General features: G+C 40.5%; 1 protein-coding gene across 11 annotated transcripts in view; it reads right to left on the bottom strand.

Moving 5' to 3' along the window:
• Positions 1 to 18,711, bottom strand: part of FOXP1 (forkhead box P1) — a 582,432-nt gene that overhangs the window by 151,524 nt on the left and 412,197 nt on the right. For all 11 annotated transcript variants that reach the window (XM_055342934.1, XM_055342933.1, XM_055342948.1 and 8 more), the window contains one exon: positions 566 to 667. In XM_055342934.1, the coding sequence (XP_055198909.1) occupies positions 566 to 667 (102 nt within the window). The remainder of the gene's footprint in view (positions 1 to 565; positions 668 to 18,711) is intronic.

Genomic DNA, 18,711 nt, shown 5'->3' with positions numbered 1-18,711 from the left:
AACAGTTCTTGACACTACTGACACAGAATGATTCTGTGCTGTGAGGAACCTTCTTGGGAAGTGTAAGATCAGCTAAGTAGCATCCTTGGCCTCTACCTATTAGTTGTCAGTAGCACCCATGGCTCCCTGGAATAACCAAAAATTGTCTCTAGAGACTGCCCTTTGTCCCTTGGGGAGTAAGATCACCTCAGTTGAAAACCAGTGTATTAAAGTTATGTGTGTGGGTATCGTGTTTCTAGCTCTGTCATGAGAGAATGAGGTGACCTATCTTGAGTACCAGGAACTTCTTCTTGGTGCTACATGATGTCTAGTAAGCAACCCACACCTGAAACTACTCATCCTCCTCTTACATCAACTCACTAGGAGACCTTCCTCCCAACAACCACACTCTTGGTTGAATAGACGTTTTTTCCAAAATGTCATTCTCTGCTGGTAAACTAAAAATGCAACTTTTGCAGAAGATTTTCATACGTGATTTGCAACTCCCAACACAATCCACTTCCGAAGGGCTCATCAGCTCTCCTAAAGTGTGCAATGTCAATTTTTTTCAAAAAAGAATCATCACCTGAAGGGCTGGTTGTTTGTCATTCCTCTTGGGAGATTTTAATCCACTAACTTGCTGCTGTTGTTGCTGCTGAAGGAGAAGCTGTCTTGCCACTTGAAGTGCCTGGAAGGAAAAATGGAAGAAACACGTTTGTGTGAGTACCCACATTCAGGGCTCTTCTCATAGAGTCCCGGGAAGTACACGTTAGGGTGGGAGCCCGACTTTCGCGTTTCTAGGCGAATGAAAGAGCAAACAAAACTTCCCACTAGTCTAAGCAGGAAAACTTTCCACATTTAATTGTTTTCTTAGATGTAGTCAGTATCGTTGCCAGTTCCTTAGGCATAGCAATCCATCCGATAGATGCTTTCTTCCTACCGTCAATGTGACATAACTTGGACCACGAATGACTGGGACCCTGAGAAAAGCTGGCAGAGCAGCCCGGAGGGACCTGGATGAAAGACCTAAATTTAGGTGACAACAGGGGGCGTATCTTCTTCCTCCAGTTTTTCCTAGGGGCACAAGAGAGCTCAAGTCCAAAGTAAGACATTGACCTTTTCTGAGCGCAAATAAAAAGAGGAAGCTAAGTGGTAAAACACGCTATGGATAAAACTATGTGAGACGGAAGTTCAAAATAGGTAAGACCTGGATGGACAATGTAAGAAGAAAAAAAAAAAAAGCAGGAAATTTGGCCTCTAGGTCAACCCAAAGGGTACACTATGTACCTGTGAACAAAACTGATCACTTCTAATTACAAAATGACTCTTTTAAGCTCATCACACAGGTGGTTTTTATTGAAAGGCAGAAACTAGAGCAGTAATGGGAACTGGGGATAAAGCAAAAGGTAAATATGAGAGTCCTCCCAAGTACAGAATAGAGACTGACCAATCTTCTTTAAAAGTTCAAATGAAAAAAGAAAACAAGTATCATCAGGAAACCCTCACAAGAACATTTACTGTCAAAGACTTTAACAGAAGTAAGAGCCATACCTTTCCAAAGAGGGCAGCAGGATCAACAATAGAAGTCTGAAGTTTGCAGATAATGTGCTGGAAAATCATAGGAGAAGTTGGGCTATTTGAGTCAATTTGGCTAAAAACCAAGAATGTTCACGTGCAAGAGATGTCAAGAATGTTCATTAAATGGGGCACCCGGGTGGCTCAGTCAGTTAAGCATCTGTCTTTGGCTCAGGTCACAATCCCAGGGATTGAGCCCTACACTGGGCTCCCTGCTCAGTGGGGAGTCTGCTTCTCCCTCTGCCCCTCCCCCTGCTCATGCTCTGTCTCTCATACACACTCTCTCTGTCTCTCAAAAATAAATAATAAAAATCTTTTTTAAAAAAAAAACAATGTTCATTAAATGATGTGCATAGAGTTTAGAGACAAAATGGGATTTCTTGGGGATTACATCAATAATAATTTCTACACAGTAACTAATTATTTGTGCCCCAAAGAAGATGCGCACACAGATGTGGTCAGCACAGCAAAAGGACTGATACTATAAGCCTTTGTAAATCTGCATAATGGACTTATGATGGTAGTGTGTTCCTCACAGGGAAACAAAGACTTCATTTGTATCAGAAAATAATGTGAATAGTTCCAAAAAATGTTACAATGAAACCATGGAATGAGGGAAAGAAAGGTAGGATGTCCTGAAGGGCCTCCTGCATTGAACTCAGGGGGAGAGGGAAAAGAGAGTGGTCAAGAAGATGATTGTTCATCAACAGACACCTCAAAATGTTGAATCAGCAAGAGTAGTACTTCTAAAAGGACGATTTCACTAAACTGAGCTCATAACTGTACTACTGTAACAAAGAGTATTTTTAAGACATTTTGTAAGGTTGAGTGGTGCCTTTGTGTCTAAAAGGCGCAAAGGGAGGCAATGAAACAGATGCACAGATAACTGGGTGACAAAGAAAAGATCTTGGGAAAGATGGAACCTTCCTGTCCCACCTCCCTACTACACCCCACCCCCTTGTCCCAGGGAGGCCCTTCTGCCTACTGAACTCACCGCCACCAACCCTTCAGATGTAATGTACAGGCTATTTCGTCTGTGCAGGGAGAGACATGTTTGAGAAAGCCTGCCTGGAAGAGCCTCCAGAAGAGAGGCTGTCTGAGAGGGGCATCTGGAAGCCAAGACGCCTGGGAGAGTTGCCCGAGACTCCAGCCTGCTGTCTCTGAGGAGGATTCACCATCACTGGACTCCGGGTTTCCTTGTCTCCTTGGAGACGCTCAGTACATGCGTAGGTGTAAAAGTGGGCAGAGTGAGGATTTCATTTATATCATATAAGAAAAATAGTCCCCTTTGCAAGGTGCTTGCAGGAGCAAAAGCCTCTCCTCCTACTATATATGTTCTCTTAACTATTCCACATGAGGGTTTTACAGCTTTTTAATGTAGGAAAGGGAACTGCTACATATTTTAAGTGCTTGCTTCAGAGTTCCCAGAGTAATGAACAGATCAGCAAAGGAGGGTCTGGCTGTTAGCTGGAAAGGCAGGTAGAGGAACTGCAGGTAACATGGAAACAAGTGCAGAGAAAGACATGGGGAAGAGGAGAAAGGCTACGTACGTTTGATACTAAAACAGAGCAAGCAAAACAAAGCAAAATGACGCAAACGCCATGGTCACAAATCTTTCTGAAAATTATTTGCCATGTTTCACCAAGTACTTGGAGATCAGGTATTTATTTTTATTTTTTTTAAAGATTTTATTTACCTATTCATGAGAGACGCAGACAGAGAGGGAGAAACAGGCTCCTTGCAGGGAGCCTGATATGGGACTTGATCCCAGGACCCTGGGATCACACCCTGAGACAAAGGCAGACGCTCAACCAATGAGCCACCCAGGTGCCCCAGGTATTCAGTTTTTAAATAACCAAGTCTCAGAGAATCTGTATAGTCAATTCCTCATTTTGTGTCTTAAAAAAAATATATATATATATGTATATATATATATATATATATATACACACGCACACACACGCGCGCGCGCACACACACACATACACACACACCACACAAAACTATTCTTATGCTCTCAGAAGTGTACTTGAGCAAAAGTAAGTAGAGGACTCAAACCTAAGTTTTCAACGAATGTTTACTGAGCTGGCTCTACACATTTCAAAGTTGGCTAGTGAAATCCTTGCTATTATTTTTCTGGTTTTAAGAAAAGTCATTTAGGTGTAAAACAGCCTTTTTTTAGACCCAATGTGGATCACACATAAACTTAAGTAATCATGTAATGAACTCCAGCTACCTTACAGCATTTCATTCGGCGCCCTGCTCAAGAAGAAAATCAAAGTTGGCAGCACAGGGTAGAAAAGGCCTAGGAACTTGTAGGAACATAAGTGATAGTTCAGTCAAACCACTTAAGAGAGAAGAATACAAGATGAAGGTATGTACAAATTGGCTTCCAAATTTTATTCCCAAAATGGCTGCAAACAGGCAAAATAACTTCAAATATCTGGAATGGAGATAAATTATTCACCTTGATCTGAACTGTTATGGATTGCTCTACAGTAATTCCCTGGCCTTATCATGATTATGGGAACAAAGTTATAGTAAAGTATTAAACCTATCCTCCCCCACCCCCAAATCAACTGAGGTCTCAACAAGCATATTAAAAGACAATTCATTAGAACTTATGAAGTGCTGTGAAATCAACCACCAAAGGGCATTTGCTTTTCTGATTTCCGCTGTATATAAATCACTGTAATCTAGATTTTAAACGGTCATAAAAAGAAGAGTAATAAATCCTTAGGGTACAGAACTACACAATTGAGCATTATCATTATAATATGAGCTATATTACATAATTTATAAATACGAATCTCTGGTATTACCACTTGTAGAAAGTCGAAAATGTTTATTGTAATGTTTATTGTTGGTCAGTGGAAAATTTGGAATGACTGATGGGATCCTCTTTGGATACTGGACTAGAGACCACTAGTTTCCCATTCATGTTTATTTGATAGCCAGCCTCAGAGATATGTTCCAAGAGTGAGGACATATTTTTTCTTTTTTAAAAAAAATATTTTATTTAAATTCAATTTGCCAACATATAGTATAACACTCAGTGCTCATCTCATCATGTGGCCTCCTTAATGCCCATCAGTGAATTACCCCATCCCCCGACCTAGACTTTTCTTATTTTTATAACCATATTTCAATTATATATGGAGAGAGTTACAACATCCTGTTTGAAGATAAATGAGATCCTCTGGCTACAGAATAATAAGATGCATGTATATGTGTTTGTGTGTGTATGAGGGAGAAGCAGAGAGGGTTATAATGTGAGAAGGGGGAGGAAAAGAAAGAGAAAGATATGAACAAATGAAAGAATTTATCTTTTAAGAAGCAAGGATCAACTCTGATTCAAGTTCCAGACCAACTGCTAATGTAAATAACTTAAAAGGTCCCATCCCATCTCTGGAGACCTTTTACTATTGATGGTGGTTCCTGGGCAGGGTTGAGTCAACACTTCCTTCATAACATGTGACAATTGCGTGGCACTGGACAATGTGATGCTATAAGGAGTGCTAGGCTCAAGTTACAAGAAAGATGTGGTTTGAAGATGTCATAGAGAGGGGCTGTCTGATAAAACCAGCTACACTTAAAGCCTAGGTGCACACACTCGCATCTATTTTCATTCAACAAACTAAAATAAATGGCCAAGTGAGCTAAAAGAGAAAAGGGATAGAAGGCATGCATGTACTGTCTTCATCTATGGACTGGCTAGCCTCCCTCTCTGCCCTGGCTACCACCTATGCCTCGATCTGCACAAGGGGTCTTAGATGCCTTAGGATCAATGCTCCAGGGGCCACTACCAGCTCTGATTACTCAGAGTCAGGGAGTGGGTACTTGGTTATTAGTGTGGCAGGCCATGCTTTCATGCTAACTGGGGCCTGGGCACTTTGTACACACCTTCAATTCTACCGGATGAAAATTATGTCATTCTCTCGAGGGCCTTCACCTTCTTAGTAAATACCACCTGTTATTTACAAATTATGCTTCATATATGCATGTTTACAACTTTCGAGCTTTTTATGTCTAAAGTTTAGAGCAGGTGCTTACACATTAGGGGTTAGGTATCCCCATGTTTAGCATGTTTATCAAAGTAGCCAATGTTCAAAAACACGTTTACCATATTTTAAGAAACACCAATAAGTTTATATAAAATATGATTTGAATAGGCATCACATATACATAAAGTAAACTGGCAGAAGGAGAAAACCTGGGGCAGTTAAGTGTCTGCCTTCAGCTCAGGTCATGATCTTAGGGTCCTAGGATCCAGCCTGCATGGGGCTCCCTGCTCAGCAAGGACTCTGCTTCTCCCTCTCCACCTGCCCCTCCCCCTACTTGTGTGTTCTTTCTCTCCCAAATAAATAAAATCTTAAATTAAAAAAAAAATAGAGAGAGAGAAAATCTTCATACAAGTTCTTATACAACACCTGGTGATGAGGCCTGGGATAATAATACTTGGAGGTCCTTAAAAAATATAACTAACCACCATGTCTTAGATCTGGGTCAGCAATCTGTAGCCCATGGGCCAAACCCTTCTGATCAGCTGTTACTGTTTAGCCCATGAGATGAGAATGGTTTTTACTTATTTAAATAGTTGGAGAAATAATAAAAGAAGAATATTTTGTGACATGTGAAAATCATATGGAATTCAATTTTCAGTATCTACACATAAAGTTTTATTGGAATATAGTCATGTTTGTTTAATTACATACTGTCTATGGTTGCTTTTACATCACAAAGCAGAGTTAAGTATTTTCAACACAGACTGTATGGTCCACAAAGCCTAAAATATTTCCTATTTGGCCCTGGACAGGAGAAGTTTGCCAACCCATGCCTTGGGTTGCTATCTGTCTTCTGAGATTCCCCGAAGATTCCACTGGACACAATTTTATAAAAACCAAAGCTTGCAATCAGTTGCCCAAAATAAGTTTAAAAGTTAGCTAACATGCAAGGACATTACTAATTCACTGTTCTTAAAGCTCAAAGTTGTATTTGATTTTCCAAAAAGAACTGGGACGTGAAAAAAAAAAAAAACACATCCGTGTGCTCCTCTTTCTGAAACTATTTAAAACGAGTTGCAAACTTCGAATATGTGTTTCTTCTCACAGATAATTTACACCAGTTCAGAGTGACTCTCCTCAATTGGGTGTGAGGTCCCGAACACCATCAGAATGAAGACAGCATGTGCTATTGGCCAGTGGAGAAAAGTCGGTTATTTCCTGTCTGCCCTGACAAGTTGTCCCACTTCCAGCTTCAAAGGCTGCTCTGAGTCAGCCACCCTTCCTCTAATTTCTTTTCCTAGACTCTCCCCACCCCTCAAGATCAAACCTGTTTCTCAGATAATTTCCCAGGCTAATCAACAGTCACTGTGCGTATGGGGGTGGGGGGAAAAGCTAGCAATAAAATGCAGCATGGGAAGCTTAGTAGGAAAGAAGTCATGTTCTCTGCTTTATTTCTCAACCTCTACATGTGCCTCAAGTACCTCTAGAGAGCTTCTCTTCCTCCATAAAATAATCTGCTATCTTGATGCAACCCAGCAACTAACTACCATCTTAACTAGAGTGCTCATCATTTAACACAATCTAAAGATCACTCTGTAGCCAGACCTGGAACTGAGTATGTAGAGAAATTCCATCACCTCCTTCCTTCAGACACAGTAATCACTCCAGTGCAGGATGGAAAGAACGTTTGTGAGTCACTTAAAAAAAAAGAAAGAACTGACAGCGGGTGATAGGACTAGATGTGTAGATGCATTCATACAGAATCAACAGCATTCCAAGGCAGTGAGTTTTCCAATATTAATGCCAAAGGGGGGGACAAAAGTTATTTACAAATGGAGCACTTGGTTATCACAAGAAAATGGAAAAGTAAGCTAATCTCATAGAGGGATTTGATCAAGGAAAGATTCTAATGATTGCGTAAATAGTAGATACAAAAAGAACACACTATAACAGACCATCAAATCATGTTACTAGCGTCATAAATTAAAAAAGAAAAAGAAAACCCACTTTCCCCATTAAAATTTTAATATATGGGGGTAAAAACCATCAAAAAATCCTCAGAGAAAAAAAAAATCCTCAGAGAGCCCTTAACAGTCTCTTTGCACCAGTCACTATTTGGTCTACTTGATGAGAATGCAAATAAGGGTATAGACTAAACATACATTGATAGTTGATTCCTTTGACTTGACCCCACCCCCTGGCCCTGAGCAGGTGGGGCAGACAGCAAAGCCTTAGGTCACCTGGGACACTGGATTTGAGTCAGTGACCTAGAAGGGAAAGGTTCCCTGTCACTCCATCCATCTTCAGAGTTGTTGTTGTTGTTGTTGGTTTTTTTTTAAAGATTTTATTTACTTATTCATGAGAGACAGAGAGAGAGAGAGGCAGAGACATAGACAGAGGGAGAAGGTTCCCGGCAGGGAGCCTGATTTAGGACTCGATCCCGGGACCCAGGCATAACTATCTGAGCCAAAGGCAGATACTCAATCACTGAGACACCCAAGCACCCCATCTTCAGAGTTCTAACAACTGGAGAAAGTACTGCATACTCTGAGGGTATTCCACAATAACTGATATTTAGAAATGGATGGATTTCTCAAAATGTTCCGTGGTTTTTGGAAATGAATTTAGAAGACAATATATAGATAGATAGGGGTGAAAAATTAGAGCAGAGGCAACCTCATGTTTACAGCCCTCCAAAATTGTGTATTTGAGTTGAAATCCAAAAGTACAAGAAATGACAAAAAAGTCAAAGATATCTATGGATACCGTCCTACCTCCACAAGGAAATGCGGTGTGGCGGTGGGGAGGGATGAGGCCATGACACAGCACCCCTCTGCCACCTGGACCACTACAATTTATTTATCATCCATACAACCTGACTTCTAGATCTACTCAAGCTGGGTTTCCCAAATCCTTTCTGACATGACTTTAAGTTCTTCATGCTATATATAGGATGGTTATCACTGCTATGACCCTTAATACTGAAGTTCTTCACTTTGGCTTTACTGTAAAATGTAAGAAATCATGAAAAGACCTGACATGGGTATGTTGGGAGTTTTTTTTTTAACGTTGGTAATCAGAGTGTGTTTTCCCAGAAGAAAAGATGACAGGAAGTATTTTCTTTCCTTCTTTCTTTCTTCCTTTTCTTTTCTTTTTTTTTTTTTAAAGAACTGGGATGAAACAGAACAGAATTGTATCACTGTGCTCTTGTGCCATGACTTGCCAGCGTTAGTGCTTTAGGGCTCAAACACGATACCATACCCCAAGTACAGGAGACATAGACACCTAACTATGAGAAGGCCCTAAACAGGAGGAGACATTCTGCTACAAGTCCCACCCCCAAAGGAAATCCAGGGGCAGAAGGGGGTCAGAAAACCCTGTATTTATTTGCAGTTATGAGTAATTTTTATTATTTAACTATCCACATAGAGGATACTTGCCGCCAAAGAAAGTAAAGGTTAGGAATTTTCATGAGACAAAAAGAAAAAGGCTATCTATGATCCTCTTGCAAAATCAGCTGAAATAAGTTTAATGGCTATAAACAGCCAGGAAGTCTGTTTGAAGTCTCTTATAAGAGGAGACAAAAACCCCACCATCATACTCCTACTCCATACACCTATTAACATAGGGGCCTATAACCATCTTGTTGAGGCACTTGTTGGCTGCTCCTTGCTGGAGCCAGTGCCAGACGCTGAATCACCACCACTGAGTCTACGGCACCTGAGTTGTCTTTGGAGGGATTCCATCCAAACACTGCCCAAGCCTGAGCCTGTCTAGCTTGAACGAGTCGGCAAGACCACAGCCTGGAGCACCATGACCGTGGGCAACACTAGCGTTGCAATGAAGTAAAACAGAAGTCAAGTTTATTAGAAAATGCCTAAAATGTTAAGTTAGGGGCTGCATCAAACCTGTTTCTCCTTGTTAATGAAGGACCAGATTGTGCCCCAAAAGAAATACAGGAGCCCATTTCTTCCCCAAGTTCCCAAAGTAGAAAATAAATAAGGGGGTCAAATGCAAGGATAAATGAATCAAAGGGATCTATTAACTTGCTGTGTTAACCTGTTGTTTTCTGCAATTGTCTTTTATGGGGATGCAGCCCAGTAACCCTCATTATGAATAATCCAGATTCCTATCTTTTCATACCTGTGATGAGACCTGCTACTTTTGAAGCTTGCAGAAGAATCTGGCTAGACTAATGTTCAAAATAATGGAGAGTTTTCTATGATTTGTTTGAGTTTTTGCTTAAACAAATATGGCACTCTATTCCTTTGCTTCTTGTAATATAAGTTACACAAGCTTGGGATGCCCTACAAAAGCTCTGCTTTGCAAAATACCTTCCCCCTCCCTTACCTGAATGTTGGTGGAAAGAAGCAAAAGTGAAAGCCAATTTAGAGGCAACATTCTAACTGAGATGAAAGACAAAAGAAAGAAATAAAAGTGGAAAGAGAAGAAAGACCCAAACAGACTTAATAATCCAAAATTTGGAAATACTCATTCTTGGCCAAAGTTAACCAGGACAATAATCATCAGCAACATCATCTCCAATAATTTACATTTCTCACAGCAGTTACTGCAAATAGCAAAGATTACACTAGTATAACAATTTAAGAAATAAGGACCACCTAGAAACAAGTAGTGAGAGTAGAAACTCCCCCAGTTAGGGTACTAAAACAAAAACAATGTGTCAAATTGCTTACCATGTGCCAGACACTATGCCAGTTAGTTGCTTTAGGCTTATTATCTTACTTCTTATTCCTAACATCTCAAAGGGAAGCAGGGCAAGGTTTTATGATTACTGATTTAAAGTGGAAAAATCATGAGATGATGGGGAGGTTCGGTGACTTGTCCAAGGTCACAAGTCTGGCAAATGGCTAGGACTGAAAAACAAAAACAAACAAACACCGACTCATGAGAACTCCATACTCACATTCTACCAAGGTCACTGGTTAGACCAAATATGACTGCAGGTAATTCTGGCAAACGGATATGCAGCCCTACAAAGCCAAACATGCATGAATGAATGCAGGCCCCTTTGTTTTCAGGATGAAGGGAAAGGCCTCTTTCCAGTATCACATCTTTTAATGTAACTTTACCTGCCTCTTTTCCCCACACAAAAGACTTGCTTTTCTCAACCAAAATTCTTCCATTCCCAGGACTCTTGGTACCATGGCCACACTTGCATATTTGCTCTCTCTGTTCTCTGCCCACATTTATAAAAGCATCCAGGTGTCTTTTCCATTTAAATCTACCTTTTCCAGACAAATATTGCATGATCTCACATATATATGTCAAATTCATAGAAGGAAAGCAGAATTGTGGCTGCCAGAGATTGGAGCATGGAGGAAGTGGGTAGATGTTGGCCAAAGGGTATATAGGTTTAGTTAGTGACACAGGATGAGTATGTACTAGAATTCTTATGTACAGCATGGTGCCTATACTTCATAGTACCATATTGTGTGCTTGAAATTTGCTAACTGGACAAGTCTTTGTTTTTTAAAGATTTATTTATTTGAGAGAGAGAGAGCGAGCGAGAGAGAGTGCGCAAGCGCACACTTGAGAGAGAGTAGAGGGAGGAGCAGTGGGAGAGGGACAAGCAGACTCTGCACTGAGCAGGGAGCCCAACCTGGGGCTCAATCTCCCAAACCTGAGATCATGACCTGAGCCGAAATCAAGAGTCAGATGCTTATTAACCAACTGATCCACCCAGGGACCCCACTAAGAGGATACCTCCTACATTAATACTCATTACACACACAAAAGGGTAACAATGTAGAGGTGATAGAGAAGTTAATTTGATTGTGGTAATCTTTTCACAATGTATACATGTGTATAAAACATCACGGTGTATACCTTAATTTATATGCAATTTATGTCAAAGATATCTCCATCAAGTTGTCAACAATTTTAAAAATGAATTTAAAAATTAATAAATTCTACCTTTTCCTAAAAACTTTGCTTTTGATCTCATTCCTTCGAGCAGCAGTGTTCCCAGACATCCTGTGACCCAAGGGACCGATAAGAGTTCTGAATGCCTTTAGTGCCCTAAGCTTCTTTGGCTGTGATGGCAACCCCCAAGCAGGCTGATTGAAAGGAATGAGCACACCTGGCAACCTCTGTTCTCCCTCACACTGGGCTTCACCCCCCTACCTAGCCAAGTTCAGTCAGCTTCCCTTATGATACTGGTGCTGTTGCTGTCATCCCTCGATGCTCATTCCTTCCCCTGAGCCCTATGGAGAGGCTGAGCTACAAGAGCACAGATTTTTTCTCATGAATTAACACAAGTCCAGCCACAGCTCTGGCCCTGGACACCTGTGTCTATGTTCTGCATGGCTTTCAGGTCCCGCCTACCTGGCATGGCTTTCAAGGTCCAGCATGATTGATGGCCCATGTTTTTTTTAACCTACTGTAGATTCTCATACTCTGCTATAACCACTTGCTTTTTGTTGGGAGGGGGGTATTAAGTCACTATAATCTTTCTTTTAAAAGATTTTATTTTTATTTATTTATCTGAGAGGAAGAGAGAGTGGAATGGAGGAGAGAGAAAATAAAGCAGACTCCATGCTGAGCACAGAGCCCAATGCAGGGTTTGATCCCACAACCGTGAGATCTTGACCTGAGTAGAAACCAAGAATCAGATGCTCAACCTGAGCCACCTAGGCACCCCCCATTACCTTTCTTTAAACATTTTTTTTCTCTGAATGCTTTTTTCCTCTTAGTTTTATTGAGATATACTTAACATATAATACTGTAATAGTTTTTGGTGTACACTGTGATGATAGATTAGACATAGATATTGGTATGTTTTGATATCTTTATGACATATATAGATACACAGATATCTCAAAATGATTACCACAGTAAGTTTAATTAACATCTATCACCTCACATAGTTACAATTTTTTTCCTTGTAATGAGAACTTTTAAGATCTACTCTTAGCAACTTTCAAATATATGATACAACATGGTTAACTTTAGTCACCATGCTGCACATTACATCCCAAGAACTTATTTATAACTGTAAGTTTGTGGCTTTTGACAACTTCACTCCCCTGCCAACCTCCCTCCTCTGGCAATCACCAATCTGTTCTGTTTTTATGGGTTTAATTACATTAGATGCCACCTATGAGTGAGGTCATACAGTATTTGTCTTTCTCTGTTTGACTTATTTCACTCAACACAGTGCTCCTCATATCCATCCATGTTGTTGTAAATAGCAGGATTTCCCTCTTTTTTATGGGTGAATAATAGTCCATACATACCACATTTTCTTTATCCATTCATCCATCAATGGACACTGAGGTTATTTCCTTGTCTTGGCTATTATGAATAATGGTGCGATGAATGTGGCAGTGCAGGTATCTCTTTGAGGTAGTGATTTCATTTCCTTTGGATATATATCCAGAAGTGGAATTGATGGATCATATAATAGTACTATTTTTAATTTTTTTAAGGAAACTGCACACTGTTTTCCACAGTGGCTGCACCAATTTACATTCCTGCCAACAGTGCACAAGGGTTTTCTTTTATCCACATTCTTGCCAACACTTGCCATTTCTTGTCTTTTTAACAACAGCCATCCTAACAACTGTGAGGCACTATCTTCTTGTGGTTTTGACTTGCAATTCCAAATAACTGTATTCTTAAAACTGCCTTGGTTCCTGGTTAAGGGGTTGAGGAAGATAATAATAAAAGTTGTAATTCTTTGACTATTTATTACCAGACAGGTACTGAACAGTACAGACACATTATCTCATTTAATTTTCACAATTCTTTGAGGTATTATTATATCCAGTTAAGGGGCACCTGGGTGGCTCAGTGGATTAGGGGTCCAACTCTTGATTTTGGCTCAGGTCATGATCTCAGGGTGGTAGGACTGAGCCCTGCATCAGGTTCTATGTTCAGTGGAGGAGTCTGCTTGAGGATTCTTGCTCCCTCACCCTCTGACCCTCCCCCGTTCATGTTCTCTTTCTCTTAACAAAACAAAATCTTAAAAAAAAATCAATTATTACACCCAGTTAACAGATAAAGAAACATAGGAACAGAGAGGTTAATTATAAGCATTAGATGAAGTATGCACTGAAAGTCTTCAGCATAGTACCCATACGTGATAATTACTTATTAAACGTAACATGTCACTACAGTACCTTACCCCATACATACAAAAATATATTTCCCAATAATCTCAAACTAGTCATTGTCCTCTTTATGGGAACAATGAGAAAACCACAGCACCCTCTGTTGAACCAAAAGGCATCTAAGACAGACACTGTTCATTGTTCAGAAAGCAAACTGAGGGCAAGGAGGGATGTGCGATAGGCCTGTGGCCACACAGATGACTTGCAGCCAAGAGTCCTGGCTCCTTCTGTTGGCAAAGGCACATGCACAAGCATGGCTCTTTCTGACCCTCACTAAACCCTCACCCAGCCTTGCCCTGACTCTTAGAATAATGCAACAGGAATGGCTGCCTCGTGCTAGCGAGAGATGATGCTACTCATGCTGCTGCTGCTGGTGAACGAGAAGATGATCACTAACACTGAATGCCAACTGTGGATCTGGCTTGCTTCTAAAGCGCTTTTACATAAACATAACGTTTACATGATATGCCAAAGGTCACACAGTTTGGATTAGAAGCCCTGCACTTGTACTTCGGGAATGACACAACCCAAAATGGCCACTAATCCACAGATCCATGGATTTGGAATTCTTCCATTCTCAGAGGACTAGAACTACTTGCTAAACCTAACAAATTTTTGAGGAAAGATGTAGACCTGGTTAGAAGAACTAAAGCCAAGGAGGTAACTTTATAGGAAACTTTTTGAAGGCTGTATCTTTTATATAAATACAAATAGATACGCACCCACCGAAGTACAGAATGTGGCAAAAGGAAAATAGATTGGATCGCTCTGGTCAAGGAATTAAAAACATTTTCTTAAAAAGGAGATTAAAAAACAAAACTGTGATCAGCAGATGGGCAGCTGTGTTCACTGAGTTGTGGTCATGAGTGTGACAATGATTCTTGGAACTTTCAGTAACCACAGTTTAGTATAAGGTGGACCTTGAGTCTTCACGCATGAAGAAATAGGGATTCTCTGGGAATTTGGGGGAATTACTGACCTTGAGAGAATCACAGCAGTTCCAAAGAAAAAGAAGTTAGCTTTACAGAATATTAATGTATTTACACAGAAGCAGCACATGTGGTGGTGGAGGAACCACCAGTCATTCTATCCAAATCCGAACCCCTTCGGTGTTGAGCCTGATTTGAACCGTAGTTCCACCACTTGCTAGATGTGTGACCTTGGGCAAGTTACTTAACCTCTCTGTGCCTCCATTTCTTCATCTGTAAGAATGGGAGGAGATAACAGTTCCTACATCACAATCAATGCAGGTAAAGTACACAGGCTCGGGCCTGACATGATTCAGTAAGTGACTCTTCAGTGACTTCAAAAAGTGCTTTATTTACGATCACTGATTATGAAAGTAATACGCTCATAGTAGAAGATAGAGAATGCATACACTACTTAGGAAAATAAAAATAAAGTGTCATATCATCACCTACATATTGATGCACTGTCGACCTTTGGGAGTATGCTTAAGGGAAGTAACTTTTTTTGAAGCCAAACTGGAATATTATTTATGGTCTTTTGAAAATTACTTTTTAAAATTAGAAACACATTTTTTTAAGAGGGAGTTTTCAAATCTAATTTCTACACTCAGGTTCAAATAAACAGTACCGGGGACCAAACAACCTAAATACTACCACCCTACTCTAGAGACTTCTGAAAAAGCTTTCAACAAAAGTCTTTAAACAGCAAATAGCACATGACTAATTTTTTTCACTGTGCTTAGTAACCATAGCAGGGAGGCTTAAGACACATCAGAATTAAAGAATCACATAGTAACATCTAGAGTTAACAGAATGTTTCAATTCTTTTGCCCCCCAAAACACTCGACTACCAAGTAACTTCTGACTCAACTTTGCACAGCCAATAAGCAGTGTCTGTTTCTTTGCAAAGAACAAACGAACTTGATTTTTGTGGAAGTTAAAGAGCCAACATCATACTGAGTTAATGTGAAATAAAACAAGAATTGAAAATTCCAGCCCATGTTGTATCTTAAAAAATGACAACAACAAAATCCTACCTTCAACCCTAAATAGGTTAAAATTAAGTTTCAAATACTCTTCCCTGACTCCTCCCTCCCCACCATCAATACCACGCAAGAGCTGTATTTTCCAGTCCAGTTTCTTCATGGTAAAACACTTTCTCAAGAGACTGCCTGTGGTCAGGGCTGAATATGGTACCGGAAAAATGCTTCTCATGGCATCTAGATCATACCCATTCCAAGTCTAGCCTGACCATTAAGTACAGACACACCCGGAAATTGTAAACTATTTTAACAACAGGACCTTTCCCCACCTCAAAAGTGGGATAATCTTTGCAGCCTACCTATGTCCCAAGGGTGTTCTGAGTATTAACAAGTTAGCATTAGTCAGGCACTTTGATTTCACAGACAAAGGGCTCTGTAGAAGTACAAAGTATGATTATCCAACCCAGCCGCCTTCTGGAGAGTCACCCAAGATGACAACAGAGAGGAGGGGGAAAGACTGTTGCTTCCATAGCTGCCCTCTCCTAAGCAAAGTCACCTCCCAGTCACATACATCCCGGGCCAGACTGGTGGGGGCTGTGCTGTGTTTGAGTGTCTGCTGCATTGTTCCCTTATATAGTCAATGAGGAGGGAATCCCTCTGTGTGCACGTTTCCAATCCACATTCCAAAACAGTATAGGCAACGGAGCAGATTTTCATCTGTGATTTATACGGCCTGATATGACAGGGCCAGGCACTGTGTTAGGATTGTGCCCATCACTTCTTCAGGATGTGTATGGAAGAGGAAGCTTCTGAAGACTACTATCCTCGAAGTTATTGCAAATGTGCTGGTGTGTGCACGTATATCAGCACGGGCTTAAGTACAGAGAAGGTCTACATACAGTTATGCAAACCCCACCTTAGAATTAAAACAACAATAAAATTCTAGTTTTGGCATGCTTGCTTTAAAATCTACATTTAATGTAGATTTGAGCCTTTGCCTCTGTCTCAGGAGGCGCCCCAGATCTGATATAACAATCCTGAAGACCATTACAAGCATTACATAACACTGAAGTCTGGAAGGTGTTTTAGAGGGACAATGAGGCACATGTTGTTATTTGGCATTATAGTATCTCCCTGGCGCTTTTAAAGAAGAGGAGCAAAAGCTGGCCTCTAATAAAGTCAGCTGAATACTGGTCACAGAAGCTCTAGTATATTTTCCTTTACCTCAACTGTTCATGTTTAGATCTGAAGTCAGAAAAGAGCCTTCGGCAACACTGCAAGAGCTACTGATTTGTCCAATACCGTTACTGTTGAAAACACACACACGCACACACACACACACACACACACACACACACATCATAAACACAGAGCTACTGAGGCAGGCATAACTAAGCAGAGCATCTAGAAAAGCCTAACTGCTGAACAACTAATCCTGGGAAATCCTGCACCATAAAACCATACACCGCAATAGATTAATTCTTAGTAAAAAGCCTGGCAAATTTCTCAGAAGTCAAAAAGGCTCCTGAGTCCTAAGGGTTAACTCACATGCCTTTAAAAAAAATGACACATATTATTTCCTTTTATCATAAAACAATGCATTTATTATTTTCTGTATATCTGTTAAAGGGCATGGCTTTCTGAGTGGAAAACAAAACAGAACTTGGTCACATGTTTATTTGCTTCAGCTACTCCCTTCCCCTTCTGATAAATAATCAAACATGCCATCCAGAAAAAACAAAACCAGCGAGCTGGGAAATTTGATGGTCATCAAATAGACTGAGATACCAAGAAAAGCAGCCCACTGTTCCCACACTGAGTTTTCGGCCCCCACACCTACACTAACATCTGAGTAAATACCTCCAGTCACTCTTTCCATTTTCCCTGCAATTACTCCTACTGTTAAACAAATTGTCCTTAAGGCAGTCGCAAACATAATTTTTTTTCCTGCAAAGTAGAACAACTTCTGAACATTAAAAAAAGCCAGCATAGCAATAGCAATAGCTCAATACACACACGCGCACACACTTATTTATTTTACTTATTTAAATATTTCTTCCATTAGAGGTTCGGACAACTACAGAGCTTATTTCTTTCTCTATTCTAACAGATGCTGTTTTGGACAATAAAATTTAAGGATATTTAGTCTGGGGACTAACAAACAAGCTTCAGAGTAATAACAATTCCCTTAAGATCAAAAGAGCTAATTTTCCATTTCCTGTCTATTCCCTGACCAGTACATGGTTAAAAAAAATTAGCACCTGGCTTACCAATTATAGTGAAGTTGGGGGTCAGGGTGGGGGGAGGGATGCGGGGGGAGGAGGGGGAGGCACAAGGGGACGACAACGCCATCAGACAGGAAAAGGTGGAACCCTTTAAAAAAATATCAAACCATGTGTTAAGAAACTCATTTCAACAGAAAGGACTCAGAGAGCAATCCCATCCACTCTTCCACACAGAGCGAAGCAGCAGCCCAGGTCCAAGGGCTTTCCCTGCCATACTAATTACCCACAATGAGAATTTTGAAAAGAGCTTTCCAACATCAAAGTTAACAACCATCGCGGAAAGTGAGGCGGGCTTTCTCTTTCCTTTCGCAGCCCACTCCGTTTAAACAATAGTAATATGAATGAGATAATGACCGTGCTTGTTTCAGCAGCCTGACTTTTATTGGCATGAAATTGGTACAAATATTATCAAGACCGATTCACGAGTGATGACGGTGTCATGATGCAAACATCAGAGGACAATTCTGCAGAGGCAGAATTACAAAGGCACCATCCCTGCACCCTCTTACCACTTGTGATAACAGGAAGAAAAAGAAGGCAACACGAAACAAAGTCGCAAACAAGCTGAGAGGGCTCTGAACTACATTCAAGCTTATAAAACTGTCCTGATCACACTCGGCTGCTTGCCTGGCTGATTATATATATCCCGAGACCCATCTGAAAGCAAGAGTGAATTAACAAGGAGTTAGAACCAACCGGTCTTCTGAAATCTCTAAAAAGAAAACCGCCTTTGATGGGGGGGGGGGGGGAGAGAAAGCAGTAAACAAGTTGGATCATCATCT

Source organism: Nyctereutes procyonoides, unplaced genomic scaffold, assembly GCF_905146905.1.
Source record: "Nyctereutes procyonoides isolate TBG_1078 unplaced genomic scaffold, NYPRO_anot_genome, whole genome shotgun sequence".
Taxonomy (NCBI): Eukaryota; Metazoa; Chordata; class Mammalia; order Carnivora; family Canidae; genus Nyctereutes; species Nyctereutes procyonoides.
The sequence above is the reverse complement of the archived record's forward strand: the minus strand, read 5'-3'. Positions and strand labels throughout refer to the sequence as shown.